Source organism: Lampetra planeri, chromosome 74 (assembly GCF_965212315.1).
Source record: "Lampetra planeri chromosome 74, kcLamPlan1.2.h2, whole genome shotgun sequence".
NCBI classification, from domain to species: domain Eukaryota; kingdom Metazoa; phylum Chordata; class Hyperoartia; order Petromyzontiformes; family Petromyzontidae; genus Lampetra; species Lampetra planeri.
In genome coordinates this window covers 1,984,089-2,006,945 of record NC_136179.1, presented here as the reverse complement: position 1 = coordinate 2,006,945, position 22,857 = coordinate 1,984,089, and the positions used below count along the sequence as shown (strand labels likewise).

The 22,857-nt window shown below is 46.5% G+C and overlaps 1 protein-coding gene across 7 annotated transcripts in view; it reads left to right on the top strand.

The window, feature by feature from the left end:
* Positions 1-22,857, top strand: part of LOC144737870 (guanylate-binding protein 2-like) — a 234,684-nt gene that overhangs the window by 57,241 nt on the left and 154,586 nt on the right. For all 7 annotated transcript variants that reach the window (XM_078620753.1, XM_078620754.1, XM_078620752.1 and 4 more), the window contains exon 8: positions 19,253-19,349. In XM_078620753.1, the coding sequence (XP_078476879.1) occupies positions 19,253-19,349 (97 nt within the window). The remainder of the gene's footprint in view (positions 1-19,252; positions 19,350-22,857) is intronic.

Here is a 22,857-nt window from a genome sequence, read left to right as displayed (position 1 = left end):
AAGTCATGTTGTCAACGTGGTTCCAATGGGAAGGGGACATTTTTTGTGTTAACATTAAATGTGTTTGTAGGAGAGTCTTGTCCAAATTATCGAGTTCAGATCGGAGTAACCTTATTCTCACCGAGATTAGTGATAGGCTAGCTTTAAATAAAATCTGTTTAGAGTTCGGTGAGGACACAGCAGCAGATGTGAGTGTGAAAGCGATGGGTATTACCTTGTTATCTCGGCATCTCTTGAGGAAGGCCAGCGTCTCGAGAAGCTGTGACTTCTTGTCTCGTTGTCTGTTAAAAACTCTAACAGATAGGTGCAATTCCTCCCCGTAGAGCAGGGGTCCTCAAACTTTTTAAACAGGGGGCCAGTTCACTGTCCCTCAGATCGTTGGAGGGCCGGACTATAGTTAAAAAAAACTATGAACAAATTCCTATGCACACTGCATATATCTTATTTTGAAGTGAAGAAACAAAACGGGAACAAATACAATATTTAAAATGAAGAACAAGTAAAGTTAAATCAACAAACTTGCCAGTATTTCAATGGGAACTATGGGCCTGCTTTTGGCTAATGAGATGGTCAATGTCTGATTCCATATTTGTCACTGCTAGTCGTAACAAGTGATGCAAGTGTGCATCCGTTAGTCTAGATCTGGTTGGAGATTTCAAATGTTTCATTCTGGAAAAAGTCTGTTCACAGACATAAGTGCTGCCAAAGAAGGTTGCCATTTTGAGTGCATGGTTCCTGAGATGAGGATATGTCTCAGAGGGGAGAGATGCATAGAAATTATGAAGGCTGCTTGACTTGAATGCGTCTTTCAGAGTCACAATTCTGCAGTTCAGCCAGTTCCATTTGGTAAATTGTATCCACATTTTCAATGTCAATAGAAAATGGGTTACGGAAAAGCGGTATGTCCTGTTCATGGAGATGAAGCTCTTTAAATCTAAATTGGAACTCCTTTTGCAATTTTTCCAGTGAATCCACACATGTTTTGTTTGGGAATTACAACCAATGGTTTTTCCGCTAACAGATTTTGAGTTGTGGGGAGATGGCAGAAGTTTTCCTCCTTAACTTGTTTGATGAGGAGGCCTAATTTTACTTCAAATGCTTTGACATGTGATTGCATATCACAGAGGAGCTTCCCCTTTCCTTGAAGTTGCACATTGAAACTGTTGAGTAGTTCTGTTACATCTGTCAGAAAGGCAAGGTGCCATTTCCATTCTGCATCATTGAGCTCTGGTACTTCTTTGTTTTTTGAAAGCAGAAAAGCTGTAATCTGTGGAAGTAAGTCATAGAAACGTTTCAAAACTCTCCCTCGACTCAGCCAACGGACTTCTGTGTGGTACAGAACATCTTCATAGTCAACATTTAGTTCAGACAGAAATTCCTGAAATTGTCTGTGGTTTAGTGCATGAGCTCTAATGAAGTTAACACAAGATACCACAATTTTCATAACAGAGTTCCACTTCAGTGATTTACTACACAGCGCTTGTTGGTGGATGAGGCAGTGTATGGCTATTGGATGAGAATGGTTATGTTTGTCCATCTCTTGGTTAATGCGAGCAATTACTCCTTTCTTAGACCCCACCATGCTAGGAGCACCATCAGTTGTCACCCTAGCTAGTTTAGCCCAATTCAGCTCCAAACCATTCGCAGTTTGGCAAACCTTTTCATATATATCCTCTCCTGTAGTTGTTCCTTTGATGCTTTGCAGTGCAGCAAGCTCTTCTGTGACTTCGAAATAGTCATTCATCCCACGAATACATATTTGAAGTTGTGCAGAATCACCAACATCATTGCTTTCGTCGAGTGCCAAGTGTTGTATGTGTCGGGTTATGAAATTTTGATGAAAATAATAAAAATTAATAATTTTCCGAAAAATGCGCAAATCGCATTAATTATGTTAATGTGTGTATTGCTATGCATAAATTATGGTATGAGTAATTGTATGCATAAATTATGATAATGCATGTAATTATATGCATAAATTATGATAATCACGGAGATAATCGTAGTAATTTATGCGGATGCTTGCGATTATGTTAATGTGTGAAGTTATGATAATTAGGCTCAGCTTCGTTTATCCAGAGTTATCAATCAGGATAACACGATTATCATCGATTAAACGTTTACCGATTATCCTAGTGTGTGTTATGATATTTAAGTCACCAGTTCAGATCTCATCACAGGATACAGCTCTTATGAATAAGATAGTTTTGCATGGACTTGGAAAGAAGCACTCGAACAGTTGGTGTGAAGAAATTTTATTCTAACAAGCATGTGACATTCTATCATGCAGGTCGAACATGCGTCAATAATTCATGAATAACCAAACTCTTATGCATTTGCGATATTATGCATTCGATTAATATGAATAACTAAAATTCTTATGCAATTACGAGACTATGCATTTGACTAAAATGAATGAATAAACACTTATGCATTTGCGAGAACAACTCAAAACTCTTATGCATTTAACGAACTGAATGACTAAAAACCCTCCTAACAACCAGGCATCTCATTAGTTCGTTTTTGTATCGATCACAATCGGCGACTGGCCGAGTTTGAAAACAAGCATGACACACTTCATTTTGCGGTAATAAAAAAACTTATTGTATCCCAGAGGCAAAAGTATATGTCAATAGATTCGTCAGCAAGTATAAATCCTTTAAAACGGAATGTTTGATATAGTGGTGGGTGAGGGCGTGTTCGTGTGGGAGAGCGAATCTGGCTCTGTTTTAATTAATTCTTCGGGGTAGCGATTCTTCTCAGTTGGTGCAGACCTCGGCTTGTAGCGGCACGTCGCTAACCCGCGAACCTCGTCATACTGGATGACGAAAACTTCTTGACGATCTGTGGTGGAGTCGAAGCCCTGGCAACGAGATGGGGCTCAGAGCCCTGGCGATCTGTGGTGGGGCCCGTGGCCCGGACGAACTGTGGTGGGGCCCGTGGCCCGGACGATGTGGGCTCAGAGCCCCTGGCGATCTGTGGTGGGGCCCGTGGCCCGGATGATCTGAGTTGAATGGATTTTTTTCCGGCTTATATTGAGAAAATCCACTCAGTTTCCTGAGTTGTTCAAAGTCTGTCATAAAACCTTCCTGTGGGTGGGACCATCTGCATCCGTGTGTGTGTGTGTCGTGTGCGTGTCCGTCCGTGTGTTTCGCGTGCGTGTTTGTCCGTGTGTTTATTAGCTTTGAAGACACAGCTGTTTGTCGTTCTGGAAGGGGGGGGGGTGGGGGCCTCGTGACGGCGCCACCGAAGTTATCCATTAGCCAGACCGATGATTTGCGTCGAGTTATATATATATATAAAAAAGAAATATTCGAATCCATGTTTTTGTTACTGAATAATATTTGTCGCGAAAACCTACGCGTAAAGCGAGCTTAATTATTCCCTCCCTTGCTCGGGATCATATCTTTTGTCTCACACAGCTTAAGTTGTTTTGGTTTGGAAGTTGAAATGCGACTTATTTCCATTATGCCCCAGTTATGCCGAAACCGTGTTCCCGATGTTTCATCGTGACCCGATCTCTCATGGAAATATTATTTCCTCGCGTGTGCAATTTTTGCTGTCCGTGTTGTGGGGAGACAAAGACGGTTGTTTCCACGGTGGAAGCACCCGGCCCCTGCGCTTATTTTTATTTATTTTCTGAGAACGTGTTAATTTCCTTTGAGCCATTGCCCGGGAGTTTTATTGGTGTCATTTCCTCGCTTTTGTGCCTGCGTGTGGAGATCATCTCGGAAAGACGAAGACGGTCGTGTTGCTGCTTTCCATGGGTTGTTGTGTTTGGTTAATTTTGAGAGCCTTATTCGCCGTTAGCTCCTCTAGGATATTCACTTTAATTCCGTACTTATTATTTGACTTCTTGTGATTATTTAATCTGCTATCCCGGCTAGGAATTTTGTTTTGGACCCCCAAGTCATAATTATTCTTTGATGCTTCGGCCCGGCCGCGTAGGAATTATTTACGGTAAATAATGTCCGTATTTAATTAACAATTGATGAATCGCGACTCTGGTTTTCAATTGGAGTGAGGATGGATACTGTTTGCTTAATATTCATGGCTAAGTTGGTACTTGTGCATCTAACATGGTTCAAAGACCCGTATGTGCTTTTTGTCGTCAATGCTGTTTCTTTGTTAAGAACATAACCATGTTAAGTGTGCTACTAGGGGAACTAAGATTCTGGACAAGGTCTACACCAACATCAAACTAGGCTACAGGGCTAGACCACTACCACACCTGGGCCAGTCTGACCATTTGTCCCTGCTTTTGATCCCTGCATACGCCCCCATCAAGAAAACGGCTCCTACCATCACAAAAACTGTCGCCATCTGGCCTGAGGGTGCCACCCAGCAGCTGCAGGACTGCTTTGATAGGACCAACTGGGGGGTCTTCGAACATCAGGACCTGGAGGTGTTCACATATAGTGTATTGTGCTACATTAAAAACTGCATAGATACTGTCACTGTGGACAAACACGTTCGGGTCTACCCCAACCAGAAGCCCTGGATGACCCGGGAGGTCCAGCAACTGCTGAAGGAGAGGAACATCGCCTTCAACTCCGGAGACAAAGCTCTCTACAGCACAGCCCGAGCTAACCTGAAGAGAGGCATCCGCGAGGCCAAAGCAGACTACAGGAGGAGGATTGAGGAATGCCTGGACAGTAACGACAGCAGGCAGGTGTGGCAGGGAGTCCAGCACCTCACCAACTACAGGACCAACCTCGGAGCTGCCGATGGTGACACCGCTCTGGCAGAGGAGTTGAACCTCTTCTTTGCCCGCTTTGAGGTGACACCACAAGGGACAGCATCACCAAACCTCACGGTCCACAGCAGCTTAAACCTCACAGTAGAGGAGCATGAGGTGAGGCGCACGCTGCGGGCCGTCAACCCGAGGAAGGCTGCGGGACCTGATGGCGTCCCTGGACGTGTGTTGAGGGACTGTGCTGACGAGCTGGCTGGAGTCTTCACAAGGATTTTCAACCTGTCTCTGGAACAGTCCACTGTACCACCCTGCCTAAAGTCCTCCACCATAGTCCCCCTGCCCAAAAAAACCCACATTTCCAGCTACAACGACTACCGGCCAGTAGCACTCACGCCAGTGGTGATGAAGTGCTTTGAAAAACTGGTCCGGAGTCACATCATAGGAAGCTTGCCCCGAAACCTTGACCCCCACCAGTTTGCCTACAGAGCGAACCGATCCACGGAGGACGCCGTGGCCACAGCACTACATGCTGCACTGTCACACCTGGAGCAGCAGGGGAGCTATGTGCGGATGCTCTTCGTGGATTACAGTTCTGCGTTCAACACCATCCTCCCACACAAACTGGTGGAAAAACTGGGCGACCTGGGGATTCCACATTCCACCTGCATGTGGATACATAGTTTCCTCTCGGGCCGCAGACAGAGGGTCAGAGTGGGCCGTCATACATCCACAGCCCTGAGCCTCAGTACCGGCTCCCCCCAGGGCTGTGTACTGAGTCCCCTGCTCTACTCCCTCTACACACATGACTGTGCCGCCGTCCACCATAGCAACACCATTGTGAAGTTTGCTGATGACACCACAGTGGTGGGGCTCATCTCTGGGGGGGATGAGTCTGCCTACAGGGACGAGGTGGAGCGGCTGACAGCATACTGCAGGGGCAACAACCTGCTCCTTAACACCGCAAAGACCAAGGAGCTCATAATAGACTACAGGAGAAAGAAAACGGACACTCCACCACTAATCATCAGCGGGGACTGTGTGGAGAGGGTGGCAGACTTCTGCTTCCTGGGAGTCCACATTGGGGAGGGCCTGACCTGGAGCGCCAACAGCACTGAGCTTCTGAAAAAGGCCCAGCAGAGACTTTACTTCCTGAGAATCCTCAGGAATAATAACATCACACAGAAACTGCTGGTGTCCTTCTACCGAGCCTCCATCGAGAGCATTCTTACATACTGCATCTGTGTATGGTACACCAGCTGCACAGTGGCTCAGAGGAAAGCGCTCCAGAGGGTCATCAACACAGCCCAAAAGATCGCCGGCTGCCATCTCCCCACACTGGAAGAACTACACAGTTCACGTTGCATCAAAAAAGCACAGATCATTCTAAAGGACTCTTCACACCCTGGACACTCACTGTTTGAGCTGTTGCCATCAGGCAGACGATTCAGATCAGTCAAAACAAGGACAAACAGATTCAAACAGAGCTTTTATCCTACAGCGATCACCACACTCAATAATGCTAAATAATTATTAAGTAATAGTGTTTACAATTGAATGTGAAATAGAGATGTGCAATGACAAAATGTAACCTTATGTGGGTATGTGGGTATACTTCGGCTGTTTTTATATATAGTATAAATTGATTATCATTTATTTAATTTTATTTTTATTTTCTTATTTTATTTTATTTAAATTTATGAATGATGCCCTGACTGGTGAGCATTTTAAATTTCGTTGTACTGGTGACAATGACAATAAACGATCTATCTATCTATCTCTTCCTCCGTGGTGCCCGGCCCTGCAAGGCTTTTTACGAGAGGGTGTCATTCCAACCCCCCGCCTGCCATTCCCCCCTCCCTTGTTCCTCCTGTGTGAAATTCGGGGAGTTTTTATGATCTTGATTACCCTTCTTTCATGCCCTCTTTCCTTTGAAATGAGGTGTGCGCACATCTGTGGGAGTGTGGGGGCGTGTCCGTTCTCACGTTGCCCCGTGTCTATTAAAAAAAACGATATTTTATATGTTGGCAGAATAATTCTAAAAAAAAATATTAACAAAAATTAAAAAGGGGGTATATACACAACACAAGGAAAAATAGGAAAGTTTTTTTGTGGAGTTTTGCAAATGCTGATGCAAATTGTCTTCCATTTCTTCAATCCTCCGTGTAATTGTAGGTCCTGAAAGACTCACTGTACTAAATAAATCGGCCTTCTCTGGACACATCTCTTTGGCAACAGAAAGAAGGCATTCTTTAACAAATTCTCCCTCCACGAATGGTCTGCCAGTGCACGCTATTAGCTTGGCAACTTGAAAACGTGCTCGCAGTGATGAAATATTTAGCTGCTTCTGCTTCACAAAAGTATTTGGCTGAGTTATTAATGTATTTTTCAGTTTTAATATTTTATCTTTTCTCACTTCTCCGACCAAACAATCATATTTATCTTTATGTTGAGTTTCATAGTGTCGACGTAAATTGTATTATTTGAACACAGACACTATATTCTGGCATATCAGACACACAGCTCTTTCCTTGTACTGCATGAAAAAGTAATCATAAGTCCACTGTTCTTTGAATATCCTACACTCCGAGTCAATTTTTCTCTTTCTTGACATCAGTTTCCTAGGGAGTCAAAATTGCTATTAGTAAAATACCAATATATATATACAGCGCTACAAAAACAATATACCAGCAATAACTTTGCCCACACAGAGACATACAGACTGCACTGCCCATCAATGCAGTCTGATTGGGAGAACTCAGCTTTTACCCCAGGCTCACACTGGTGCGGGTGCCATTAAAAAGTTAATTACACCTGCAGTTTTGTTCACAGATCGCAGCACATCCCCAGCACACAGGAATATCACTGGGAGTGGAGCCGAGGGGAAGTGAGGGAGCTGAGGGAGGGAGAGCCAGTCAAGCACAGCCAGGGGAGGGCTGGCAGCCTCAGGCCTGGGGGGCAAGTCCAGTCAATTGGCCCATTGAATCATTCACCAGCGCAGCCCAATGAGTGCCCACCGCCGCAGCTCAATCAGTGCCCACCGCCGCAGCTCAATCAGTGCTCGCCACCGCAGCCCAATCAGTGTCCACCACCGCAGCCCAATGAGTGCTCACCAGCGCAGCCCAATTAGTGCTCACCAGCGCAGCCCAATTAGTGCTCACAAGCGCAGCCCAATTAGTGACCATGGGCCGGATAAATGTCCTCGGCGGGCCGCATGCCGTAGTTTGAGGACCCCTGCCGTAGAGGGTATTAATTCTAGATTTGAAGCTTTTTATTTTACTTTTATTAATTTTAATTTTTTACCTTCGTGACTTTACCGAAAAAACCTATGAATATTAATCCTTGCAGTCACGAAAGCTTCAAATCTAGAATTAATGCTTGGTTCTGGTCACGTGATGCACTTCAACCAATCCGTGCCGCATTAGTCACACAATGAGGGAATGACAGACCTGGGTGTTTATATATTAGTACTAGCTTTACTACCCGGCTTCGCCCGGGTCTTGGATCCACGACGCTAGGCCGCCTTTGTCTCCCCAGTGGCGATGTTAATACGCCACAGCAGTTACTCGTTTGAGGCTGAGTCGACCTAGGGGAGGTTCAAATAATCGTTACCGGTGGTGGCCGTGAGCGGGAATCGAACTCGGTTCGCCGGGTTGGTAGCGCAGCGTAGCGTTAACCACTACACCCACCGCTCCTCACACACCACACACGCACAGACACACACACAGACACACACACATAGACACACGCAGACACACACAGACAGACACAGACAGACACACACACACACAGACACACACACACAGACAGCACGCTAAGCACTACACTACCGTTCCCCCTACACAACACACGCGCGTGCGTCCATAGGTACACATACACGCGCTTGCTGCAGACACACACGACTTTGAGGGTGCGTACGGCAGTAAACGACTGAAATAATAAAGCGGCAATGCTGCGCGAGGACCGCCTTAGACCTGCAACACATTTGTGTAATGCGAGCGTAAACACACAAACACATACAAACACATACATACACACAAAGACACACATACATACACACAAACACATACACAATACACACACACATACATGCAGACACACAGACACACACATAACACACATACATACACACACATACATACACAGAAACACATACACACACATACATACACACACACATACATACACACAAACACATCCACACACGTACATACACACATACATACAGACACGCAGACATACACATAAACACATACAAAAAAACCCACATACATACACACATACAAACACACAAACACATACACACACATACATACACACATACATACAGACACACAGACATACACATAAACACATACACACATACACATGACCCGGCTTCGCCCGGGACGTGGATCCACCACGGCCGGCCGCCTTTGTCTCCCCAGTGGCGATGTTAATACGCCACAGCAGTTACTCGTTTGAGGCTGAGTCGACCTAGGGGAGGTTCAAATAATCGTCACCGGTGGTGGCCGTGAGCGGGAATCGAACTCGGTTCGCCGGGTTGGTAGCGCAGCGTAGCGTTAACCACTACACCCACCGCTCCTCACACACCACACACGCACAGACAGACACACACACACATAGACACACGCAGACACACACAGACAGACACAGACAGACACACACACACACAGACACACAGACAGCACGCTAAGCACTACACTACCGCTCCCCACACACCACACACGCACACACACAGACAGACACACAGACACACACACACACAGACACACACACACAGACAGCACGCTAAGCACTACACTACCGTTCCCCCTACACAACACACGCGCGCGCGTCCATAGGTACACATACACGCGCTTGCTGCAGACACACACGACTGTCAGGGTGCGTACGCAGTAAACGACTGAAATAATAAAGCGGCAATGCTGCGCGAGGAACGCCTTAGACCTGCAACACATTAGTGTAATGCGAGCGTAAACACACAAACACATACACACACATACATACACACACATACACACACATACATACACACAGACATACACATACACACAAAGACACACATACATACACACAAACACAATACACACACACATACATGCAGACACACAGACACACACATAACACACATACATACACACACATACAACAACAACAACAACAACCGCCATTCGCCACTAAGTGGCGGTGACGTCACCACGACGCTTGTGCCAGGCCATGTGCACCTTGAGGCCACGTGAAGTGTCGAACGCCCGCTGGCAGGAGGTCACGGGGCAGACCCAGGTGCCACGGGTCGACTGACCGAGATGACCGAGATGACTGGCTGATGCACCACCTGTGCCCCCTACTGTGCCAACTTGCTGTGCTTTAGCCACCCGGCGCTCCGCTCGTTGTTGTGAGCGTCGCTCCTCCGCCCTCCGTTGTTGTTGGAGGGCGACTGCCTCCAACTGCCCAGTAGCGTCCTTCACGAGCCTCCTCCACTGAGGCCGATCTTGACACCGCTGGTACCAGTCATCGGCAAGTCCACTCAGCTCCACGTCCTCCTGTACCACATCACTCCATCTCTTCTCTAGCCCGTGCCGCGCCCGTTTAGCCCCCTCGATCCGGCCGAACAAAAGCTGTTTAGGCATGCGGTGGCTGGGCATGCGGGCTACATGACCCAGCCAACGCAGCCTTGCCTGCCGGAGGAGCTCACTGATGGGACTTTGCCCAGATCTTTCAAGGACTTGTGAGCTCCTCACACAATCCAGCCTGGTCAAACCCAGGATGGATCGTAGGCAGGCCAGCCTAAATGTTTCCAACCGGCGAAGATGCTCCACTAGGGGGGTCCACGTTTCGCAAGCGTAGAGAAGGGAGGGAATGACCGTGGCCGAGAAGACCTGAAGCTTCGTGCGGAGCGACAGACCAGGTAGCTTCCACACAGCGTTACGCAACCGATGAAAAGATATTGCCGCTCGACTGATTCGGAGTGAGACCTCTGCTGATAAACTGGAGCTGGTCATGAGCACACTGCCCAGGTATGGGAAACTCTCTACTCTCTCCACAACTGCCCCATCACCGATTGGGAGTTGTGGGGGCGGAGTGCCCGATGGTACAAAATACCCAGGCAGGTGCTTAGTTTTGGTGGGGCTGATGGTAAGGCCCCACCTCTTAGTGGCACACTCCAGCCTCAGCAGCAGCGTCTCCAACTCCTCTTCTGAATGAGCAGCTATTACCAAATCATCGGCATACATAACGTGGTTGACCAATAGGGAGCCATCCCTTGATCGCACCCGGGCGTCGATCAGCCTCCCATTATATCTGTACCAAATGGTAATTCCCCCGGTACAGCTATTGAAGGCTTCACGAACTACGCAGTCGAAATAGATGTTAAATAATGTGGGAGCCAGAGGACATCCCTGTCGCACCCCAAGGTGTACAGGGAAAGGCTCCGACTCCCGGCCACGTAGTTTTACCCGGGCCCGCTCACCATCATGAAGGTCCTTAATGATCGTGAGCAGAGGGTCAGGGACTCCGAAAGCACGAAGAACAACCCAGAGCCCAGTCCTACTGATGGTATCATAGGCCTTGACCAGGTCAATAAAGCAGAGATGTAGGTCTTTTTGGAATTCCCTACACCTCTGCTGTAGCAGACGGACAGAAAATATGGCATCTGTGCAGGACCACATACATACACAGAAACACATACACACACATACATACACACACACATACATACACACAAACACATACACACACGTACATACATACATACAGACATGCAGACATACACATAAACACATACCAAAAAACCCACATACATACACACACATACACACAAACACATACACACACATACATACACATACATACATACAGACACACAGACATACACATAAACACATACACACATAGACATGACCCGGCTTTGCCGGGGACTTGGATCCACCATGCCCGGCCGCCTTTGTCTCCCCAGTGGCGATGTTTATACGCCACACCAGTTACTCGTTTTGAGGCTGAGTGGACCTAGGGGAGGCCCAGGACCGGTTCAAATAATCGTCACCGGTGGTGGCCGTGAGCGGGAATGGAACTCGGGTTGCCGGGTTCGTAGCGTGGCGCGCTAACCACGACACTACAATGCGTTACGCTTCCGTTGTAGGATTTGTGTGAGGCGCGCCGATCCGCAGTAGGGTTTTAGTGAGGCGCGCCGATCCGTTGTAGGGTTTGTTTGAGGCGTGCCGATCTGTTGTAGGGTTTTAGTGAGGCGCGCCGATCCGTTGTAGGGTTTTAGTGAGGGGCGCCGATCCGTTGTAGAGTTTTAGTGAGGTGCGCCGATCCGTTGTAGGGTTTTAGTGAGGCGCGCCGATCCCCCGCGATACAATAATACTGTCTAATCGCTATAATTTAATAATCGACCGACCCTATAATAGTAATTGCACACATTGTGGTAGGGGGGGAGTGAAGAGGACGTGAAACTTTGTGTTAATGCGTGCGCCTATTTTTAACGGGAATAAAAAATGGCGTCCACCCCGCGGCGAAAAGTTGCTACTCGTTGCCAGGGGCAACCGCCGTCCAATGAAAGCGGCGAAGGCGTCGCTACCCGTTGCCAGGGGCAACCGCCGTCCAATGAAAGTGCGTATGGTCCGGCGACACACACACAGATTCACGATTTTATATATATAGATAGACTAGCTGTACTACCCGGCTTCGCCCGGGTCTTGGATCCACGACGCCAGGCCGCCTTTGTCTCCCCAGTGGCGATGTTCATACGCCACACCAATTACTCGTTTTGAGGCTGAGTCGACCTAGGGGAGGCCCAGGACCGGTTCAAATAATCGTCACCGGTGGTGGCCGTGAGCGGGAATGGAACTCGGGTCGCCGGGTTCGTAGCGTGGCGCGCTAACCACGACACTACAATGCGTTACGCTTTCGTTGTAGGATTTGTGAGGCGCGCCGATGCGCTGTAGGGTTTTAGTGAGGCGCGCCGATCCGTTGTAGGGTTTGTGTGAGGCGTGCCGATCTGTTGTAGGGTTTTAGTGAGGCGCGCCGATCCGTTGTAGGGTTTTAGTGATGCGCGCCGATCCGTTGTAGCGTTTTAGTGAGGCGCGCCGATCCGTTGTAGGGTTTTAGTGAGGCGCGCCGATCCCCCGCGATACAATAATACTGTGTAATCGCTATAATTTTATGATTTACCGAGCCTACAATAGTAATTGCACACAATGGGGTGGCGGGGGAGTGAAGAGGACGTGTAACATTGCTGAATTTACCTCAGAGTCGCGTGGTGGGTGTCGAGGCCTAGCACCGTGCAGAGCCTCTGGCCTCGCCTGATTTTCCCACCCGGTTGAGGCTGGGTACGGGTGCGGGCCCCCCCCCCCCCCGCGCTACAATAATACAGTCTAATCGCTATAATTTAATAATCGACCGACCCTATAATAGTAATTGCACACATTGTGGTAGGGGGGGAGTGAAGAGGACGTGAAACTTTGTGTTAATGCGTGCGCCTATTTTTAACGGGAATAAAAAATGGCGTCCACCCCGCGGCGAAGGCGTCGCTACTCGTTGGCAGGGGCAACCGCCGTCCAATGAAAGCGGCGAAGGCGTCGCTACCCGTTGCCAGGGGCAACCGCCGTCCAATGAAAGTGCGTATGGTCCGGCGACACACAGACACACACACAGACAGACAGATTCACGATTTTATATATATAGATAGGGGGGTTATTGCTATGGTCGTCTGTAGCACAGCCTTCATGACAAGACCTCAAGGGGAACAGTTTTCTACTCCAGAGGGCTGGATGCACAAAACAGAATAATTCACGAAGTTGGACGCCTTAAATGAAGAAGAGAGAGTAAGAAATTGTGTAGGCCAAGGGTTAACTTCGATCCCGCCTATAAGTAGGAGGAGCAAGACAAGCAGCTTGCGAACGGATTTTCGATAATATAAACAAGTGGGCCTACATTGCAGGTGTTTAATAGAAAAACACGGACAAGTTAGGAGAACAGGCACGTTGTGGATGCAATGTATGGAAGTGAAATAAAGAGTGAATGGAAGAATATTTGTAAAAAAGAAAGAGAAAGGAAGGTGCGTGGGTGGTGGAGGGGCAGGAGGGAAGCATTCTGAGCAGAAATTAGAGAAGGCCATAGTAGGAGAGTGGGAGGAGAAAGAGCAGAAACATGGTTGTGCTTGAGTCAAGAAGAGAGAGAAGGGGAGTGAAAAAATCAAAACGAGGCAGAGCAACACGATAATGAAATACATTGCAGGCTGTAGGCTAATACTTGGAGCAGTTGCAATAAATTATGTTGAAGTAGTACTTGTATAGTAGCAGGTGTAGTCTTGGTTGTTGCAATTGAAGGTGTAGTAGTTGATTGTAGTAGCCGTTATAATAATTATATTATTGTAGTAGTAGTATAATCATTACAATTGTTTAAGTAGGTTTGGAAAATTGGCAGTTGTAGTTATTAAAATTATTGCAGCAGTTGTAGAAGTGGATACAGTTGTTTTAGTAGATTATTGTGAAGGGTGATAATTTGCTAGGTTAGATGGGACTCCACGAAATATTTAAGCCCACCAACTACGGCACCTAGCACCCCACCGACTGAACTCTGCCAGGCAGCGCCTGCAAGCCTTACGCACGCATAGGCCTCTTGGGCGTTAGGGAAACCTGCAGAAGTGGCAGACAATCGTGCCAGCGCTCACGGAAATGGTCCCTATTCTCAAACTGCTGTCTCCTGCCAAAACTTGGCCATTTGTCAGTAGATGAATAGCTGTTTTAGGGGTCTCCAGCACACTTTCCCCACAGGTCAGGGAGCCCGGCGTTGGCCATAACCTTACCTCGAGACCGTCAGTGAGCCATGCATGACTGTGACCCCACTGGCAGTCAGTAGAGGTTTATGTCTGATGGGTGAGTCTAGGCGTCAACTCAGCCTCGTCGCCACAAAGCAGTTCGGTGGGGCCTGGGGAATGATGTGGTGGGGGGAATCGAGTAGGACAGAGATAAATGGACGGGGAAGGGCCGTTGGGTATGCTTGATGCACTGCTCCATGGAGAGAAACAGGGAGTGGCGCAGTCAGGCATCCACACCCGCGGCCATGACGTTACCAATCACGTATACACGCTGGCATAGCACACGAAAGGAGAGGGTGTCCTTCACCACGCCCTGCCGCCTTTCTTTCCTCAGTGCTGATGTTTACACACCACACCAGTTATAGACAAAAGTATAGACAAAGAGACACTGACAAACACAAACCAACATGCTGCTTGATTCATGCCCGAACAAGACCTGTTCTGTCACTCTCCACGCCGGCTAAACAAGCATTCGGGGATTAATGCTTGTTTAGCTATAGTGACAACACACCACAAACACCAGAACTCTCGCCGTGTCTTTCACGCCTGGATGCATGGGAGCAGAGGTGGATTGCAAAGATTACACCTGACTATTTGACCTCAAGCACATTGCAAGTCGGAAGAATGTCGTAGCAGAGGAGCTCAGACGAGGCCCGTTCATGGAAAGGATGAATGGGTCGTTGCTTCGTGAGTCCTACCGAATGTTAATCAAGGAGGAACCAGAAGTTAGGATCATAGATGTGTAGGACACACTCCGTTGTATGAGTCAGCATCCAGGTGATGAGCAGTACTGTAATTAAGCCCGGGAACCAAATGAGATATTGTGCCAGGCACGTTCGTGATGCAGCCTCTGTAAATGCGATTTTTGAGCTCCAGTAAGGTTGGGAAGATGCAGGCAAGTAAAAGGCACTGGCCCGAGCTCAAAACATGCAATCATTGGTGCTATCTGGACAGGACGCACTTGATTTTAGGAGAACTGAGGGATGGTCAGCAGCAGGACTCCATGATCACAAGAGTGCTTCCTTATCTGATGTGGAGCAGCATGCCATCTAGGTCTGAGAGGCACTGTGAGGTTTCTTTAGTTAGTCATCTTCTAAGACTGGAGTTGCGAGATGGGATTATCTGCAGTCATAAAGGACCCACTGTCGGGACGAAAAAGGATCCAGTATACATTACCAGTATATCTAGGAGAGAAGGCAATGGCCTGGCTACATTTTGGCCAGGGATGGAGATATACATCAAGCAGTACGTTTACTCTTGTAGGCAGTGTGTTAAACCCCGGACCAACAACATGTGTGCCACTGGAGAGTATTACAATTACGGCTCCTATGGAATGTCTGCATGGATTTTTCATGGAGAGATGTAACCACACTTTGGGGAACGTGCTACCATCTCTGCCACTTAGGGCCAAGCATTAATGACCTTAGCAGGTGCAAACTCTCACATTCGCATACAATGCAATGGTTTATGAGATGATAAAATGTCCCCCGTTCTTCCTCATGTCAAGCTGTGTGATATTTTCTGGTGTATTTAGTCTTCTGGAATGTTCTCTACATCCTGGTTACAATGAACGTATGTGAGATTCTTAATGTTAAGCCTGAGAGAAGCCGCGGCTATTGTTCAAAGGCATATTGCATAGAAACAACGATCACAAGTTATGAACTATACCAAGAGGACCTCTGTAAGAGGGCGACCATATGATTCTAGCCAACAAGGCTGAATGGGGCGTGATAATATTCTACACGCTAGCACATATGACCCTGCAGACTCATATATACAAGATTGTGGACCCGGAGGGATAAAATAACAAAGCATTTAGTTCTGTGAGTGGGTCGAAATCCCACAATGTGGAAAGTGGCTCTGAACCAGGGCAGTCACTTATTACTCATGGGGACTGAGGGCCAGATTTGTTAAATTTGGAAAAAAAGCCATTAGAAAGCATACGTTTGTGGGTGCTACAGAGTTATCGGGATTTTTAGGATAGGACCCGTGACCATTCATTGCAGCAATTAGCTGTATCCAGTTTAAAGCCCTGAAGATCCAGGAGACAACATTACCCGAGAACCTGAAGTGCCTGTTCCTCGAGCCACTCCGGGACAGTCCTCGACGCAATGAGACAAGTTGTGACTCTGTGTCCACCTCTGCTCGCAGCCTTGGCGCTGGCGGGGATGCAACTCGAGCGACACCGATCGTGGGCATATAGTGCCTGCCCCAAAACGCTCTATGCATCACGTTCCATGGCTTAAGGACTGACTTGGTAGTTTAATCTATCAGTGACATCAGTGATAATGTTTGACGCATCAATTATTTAAAGTAGGTACTAACGTGCAACAGACCATAACCACTAAGCAAGTGTAAACATAATAACTTTATCTAATTCATCTACACTTGCCGAGGATCATAATACAATGCAGACACATACGCTGAAACCAAACAATGTGACTCGAGCCCCAAGCCCTGAGGGGCTTTCTCCCTTTAAATCCCTTGTTTTTTTTTCTTCTAATTTGTCACCTTAACCTCAAACATTGTTCCCTTTGAAATTTCCCAATTACCACCTCCTCTCCACACGCTCGAACCTCAGTGGATTATTCAAATTCTTCCAATCAGAATTGTACACCTTCACAACCTGTCTCCACCTACCCCGCCGTTACATGCCGCATGTAATTAGTTCGAATTATGAATGAAACCACTCATTCATTATTTTCTTTCAATTGTTTATCTCCTGTTGTGTTGTGTTGGACATTCCATGGGCTAGGGTTGCGTTAGCTGTGGAAGACGTTATCAGTAAAATATCAAATGTATAACATTGTACGTCAGGGTATAAATTTAGTTTCTTGCAGTTACTGGTTCTGTTAAAGCTAAGCTGAGAACGCCTCCAATTTCATCTGTAAGGGGAGGGTGAAATAAGAATGTAAGACATCCTTGAATAGCGTCTTTGTAGAACATTGGGGTGACATGGATATTATAAACACCATAACCGCCAAGAAGCGGCGCTACTGCATAAGGATAGATATGATGTGGCTTGCTAGATGGTGATTGGTTGGAAGGTTTGAAAGAGGGAGGCAGGGAGATTTAAAACCATAGGGATTGGTTTAAAGGCAGGGATGGGCAGAGATTTGAGAGGGGGAGGGAAAAGAGGAAAAGTTGAGGGGGAGGAGGGGTGCTCGGGAGAGGGAAGGGAGTTGTGTTGGCGCGTGGTGGACACTGGATGTTGTTGTTAAGGACAATGAAAGTTATACAAGAAATGCCTCTTTTTGAGAGCTTCATAACATTTGTACTTTAGGCTATTTCACTATTGGACTTTGACCAATTCTGGAGGTCTAGGTTGTGAATAAATCCCTCGTTCGTGTTCATTGGTGGCTGTTTCAGAATCAGAATGTTTTTCTGGAGGAATTTGATGAGCTCTAAAGCTCTTTTTCACAAATGTACAGTAGGGGCGGGTCATAAAGTTACACCAAACAATAACAACCATGATAGTAGTGCAAAGGAAAGGTAAGCAAATCCATAAATAAAAGTTCAAATAAAGCTAAACTTTTTATTTAACAGGTAAGGCCCACTGAGCATATAGTTTATTTTTCAGGAGCGACCTGGCGATCACAAATTATAGCTCAATGAATTGGCTTATCATGTAGACATTTATAGCAGCCAAATAATATAAACACATGTTTATAAATGTGGAGGAAAATCCGGAGGACTCTGTGATAAAATCAACGCGACCACACCTTCATTTTGTGCTGATGCTGCTGCTCGCTAACACCACGTTCCTCTACAGCCTGTTAAAAGGCTACACGGGGGACCTTTGTTCGTATGTTTCTGCATGTGTATATCTCCACTGGGGAGGCAAAGGCATCCGGGCATGGTTCTGGCTACCCACCCTTTCTGTGTGCCACAGTGGCAGCCTTCATACGTGCTGCTCGCTAACATCATTTGCCCCAAGAGTCTACAGCGAGGCTACATGGGAGCCTTTTCTGAGTGTTAACCGCGAAAATGATAATAGTGATAGGCGTGTGCACGCTGCCATGGCTGAGGATAAGAACTGAGATTTATTTAGAAATTGGCAAAGTACAGTGAACCATTATTTTTCGCGGTGGCTGATAGAAAATAGGGCGAATACCAAATCCGCGAATATTAAGCCTCATTAATATTGGTGCCTCTGCACCCATAGATCCCCTTTAAAAGAAATTGTTTGGGATTCTCCCATTTCACCTTTTAAAGGCAATATCTCCAATAACTGACTCACCCCGGAATTAGCATGTTTATAGTGTTACATGAGGTGTGTTATTGTATGTATGTTGAACTTCTTTCGCACTGTCCTTAGACAACCATGCTAACATATAATTGTATAGAGTAGTTTAACGAGTTGATTATTATTTGTGAAATATCGTAAACATATTGTAAATTAATGAAATACAATGGCTCATGTGCTTTGGCTTTTAGTACATCGGATTACTATTGTCAGCTTGAGTACCTCTGGATTACAGGAGCCTTACGATGTGTATTGTGAATTACAAGAGTCTGCAACATAAATATTTATCACTGGAGCCCTGCCCATGCCGTATTTACTTTATGCATTATTTTATCTGATTATTCTCTTCAGAAAAATGTTGTTAAGTTGGTACCTTACCTGGAATTTTCAGCAGACGTCTTTTTATAGTAGATTTAAGTACTTGCAACAATAATATAGAAATGGTGATTGTGTTAAACTATTTTCCTGTTGTGTTTTCTTGCATGTATAGAATAATAATGTACTCTTGGCGTTTGTTGACGAAAAGGAGACTATGGTGGAAAAAATCCTCGAGAAGAACGCATCAATGCATGAAAAGTACAAAAAAGGTAAGCCTCGTGTAAACACTGGCTATAATGGACGTTGTGAATTGTAATCTGGTAGTAAGACTTCAAATAATGAGTCAAGAAAGTGATGTTTTTAATTGGTATAACAAATAGCATCAGCGACAATGCTGATGAATATCCAATACAGAATAACGTGTTATTCATTCCATTATTACCCATAACTCCTATTATCTATGACAGATGTAGGGACCACAAACACTGATATTAACTACAGTGGTAATCTTCCCATTTGCAGTTTAACCTACATTTTTTTTATTACTTATACAGAATGGTGTCCATTTTTTCATGGATGAGTCAAGTGACGAATTAATCCAATTATTGCAGGTTACCTGCAACTAATTGGAGACACAATGAAACAAACACAACAACAACAACCGCCATTCGCCACTAAGTGGCGGTGACGTCACCACGACGCTTGTGCCAGGCCATGTGCACCTTGAGGCCACGTGAAGTGTCGAACGCCCGCTGGCATTAGGTCACGGGGCAGACCCAGGTGCCACGGGTCGACTGACTGAGATGACTGGTTGATGCACCACCTATGCCCCCTACTGTGCAAACTTGCTGTGCTTTAGCCACCCGGCGCTCCACTCGTTGTGAGCGTCGCTACTCCACCCTCTGTTGTTGTTGGAGGGCGACCGCCTAGAACTGCCCAGTAGCATCCTTCACGAGCCTCCTCCACAGAGGCCGATCTTGACACCGCTGGTACCAGTCATCGGCAAGTCCACTCAGCTCCACGTCCTCTTGTACCACGTCACTCCATCTCTTTTCTAGCCCGTGCCGCGCCCGTTTAGCCCCCTCGATCCGGCGTAACAAAAGCTGTTTGGGCATGCGGTGATTGGGCATGCGGGCTACATGACCCAGCCAACGCAGACTTGCCTGCCAGAGGTGCTCACTGATGGGATTTTGTCCAGATCTTTCGAGGATTTGTGAGCTCCTCACACAATAAAGCCTGGTTAAACCCAGGATGGATCGTAGGCAGGCCAGCCTAAATGTTTCTAACCGGCGGAGATGTTCTATTAGGGGGGGTCCACGTTTGACTGTGGCCGAGAAGCCCTGAAGCTTCGTGCAGAGCGACAGACCAGGTAGCTTCCACACAGAGTTATGCAACTGATGAAAATATAATGCCGCTCGATTGATTCGGAGTGAAACATCTGCTGTTAGACCGGAGCCAGTCATGAGCACACTGTCCAGGTATGGGAAACTCTCCACTTTCTCCACAACTGTCCCATCACCGATTGGGAGTTGTTGGGTGGAGTGTCCGATGGTACAAAATACCCAGGCAGGTGATTAGTTTTGGTGGGGCTGATGGTAAGGCCCCACCTCTTAGTGGCACGCTCCAGTCTCAGCAGCAGTGTCTCCAACTCCTCCTCTGAGTGAGCAGCTATTACCAAATTATCGGCATACATACAGTAATGTGGTTGACCAATAGGGAGCCATCCCTCAACCGCACCCGGGCATCGATCAGCCTCCCATTATATCTGTACCAGATGGAGATTCCGCCGGTACAGCTACTGAAGGCTTCACGAACTACGTGGTCGAAAAAGATGTTAAATGATGATGTTGGAGCCAGTGGACATCCCTGTCGCACTCCAAGGTCAACAGGAAATGGCTCTGACTCCCGACCACGTAGTTTTACCTGGGCCCGTTCACCATCATGAAGGTCCTTAATGATCGTGAGCAGAGGGTCAGGGACTCCGAAAGCACGAAGAACAACCCAAAGCCCAGACCTACTGATGGTATCATAGGCTATGACCAGGTCAATAAAGCAGAGATGTAGGTCTTGTTGGAATTCCGTACACCTCTGCTATAGCAGATGGACAGAAAATATGGCATCTGTGCAGGACCGCCCTTTCCTGAAACCGCATTGGGGCTCCGCAAGCCTCTTACCATTGATTTAATAGATTAGCGTTACACTGACTCGAAGCTTGTCATTGGTCAGATGTAACATAATGGTAAGGAACATCGAAAATAGTGCTGGGGCAATAACGCAGCCTTGCTTGTCTCCAGTCTTAACCTCAAAGGAATGTGTGCTAGATCCATTACTCATAATCATGGCTCACATGTCGTTGTGAAACAGGCAAAGAATGGTGATAATTTTGGTGGAGATCCATACTTCGCCAGTATCCCCCACAGCGATTATCGGTTGACAGAGTCGAAGGCTTTGAGCTGGAGAGCAGTGAAGATTGTGCCAGTTGTGCCTTTATCCAAACTGAGATTCTGGGAGGGTTCTTGCAATGATATATCATCTGGCGGAAAGCAAAGAAATCCCTCCATAATTCCCACAAACTTTTTGAAGATTGTCATGTCCATGGCATCCCTGAGGTCATCTGGGATTTCTTCATCATTCCACAGTCTAAAGATGACAGAAGTCAGCTATGATGTGAGATCCTTTCCCTCTTGATTCAAAATTTCAGTCAGGATTCCATCCATTCCAGATGATGTGTTGTTCTTCATCTGCTTAATGGCTTTCTTGACCTCGTCAAGTGATGGAGGAATTCCAAACTCGGGTTGAGAACACTCTCGTCCACAACAGGCTCAATTGAGTCTTAACGTTGGAGCTTTCGTGACTGCAGGAATTATTCTTTGTTTTTTTCGGTAAAGTCACGTATAAAGAAAAAATAATAAATTAAATAATAACATACGACGTTTCGATTGCAACACAAGCAATCATCATCAGGTATAATGAAATAGCGACATAAAATCTAACCAGAAAAAATTATAGACAGACATATAAGCAGACAGATATCACCAAGATACACACAGCAGCCCGCTGTGTGTATCTTGGTGATATCTGTCTGCTTATATGTCTGTCTATAATTTTTTCTGGTTAGATTTTAGGCTCAATTGAGGTTTTCAAAATGCTCCCCCCAGCAAACATTAATGCCTTGCCCTTCCTTCTTCAGATGTCCTTCATTCTTAGGTCTCAATGTGGTTGGTCTCTGAGTGCTCAGACCACAAATGGTTGCTCTGGCACTGGAAAAAAACTGCGCATATAATGGATATTCTTCACTTTGTGTTCCCACATCACGATTCCCCCTTTGGACCTCTGCTTTGGCTTTGTTGGTAGTGCAATTTATTTGGCTTGAATATTGTCATTCTGCCAAGCTCAAAAGGCATTGCACTTGTAATTCGTTCAACTCTTTGATCTCCCTGTCATTCTTATCAAACCTGTCTTGATGTTTTCTGGTAGAGAATCCAAGTGTCTCTTCGCAGGTGCTGCTGCAGGTGGTCTTGAGGGTACCCCACGCACTGTTGACACTCTCCCACTGTTGTTGGTTGGAATTTGGCCGTTTATTTTTTGAGGTACTAGTGATAGAGGTCTCTTTAGATGGTGTATTTGAGCCCTTTGACCTTGATCTTCCGTTCGCATCGCTTCTGTCATCATTTTGGAGCCAGTTTAATGGAAATTACCAAGTAGATGAGTCAGTGATCAGACCATCAGTCGTCAGCTCCTGACATAGCTTGGGTGATGCCTTGTATGTTTTGTACT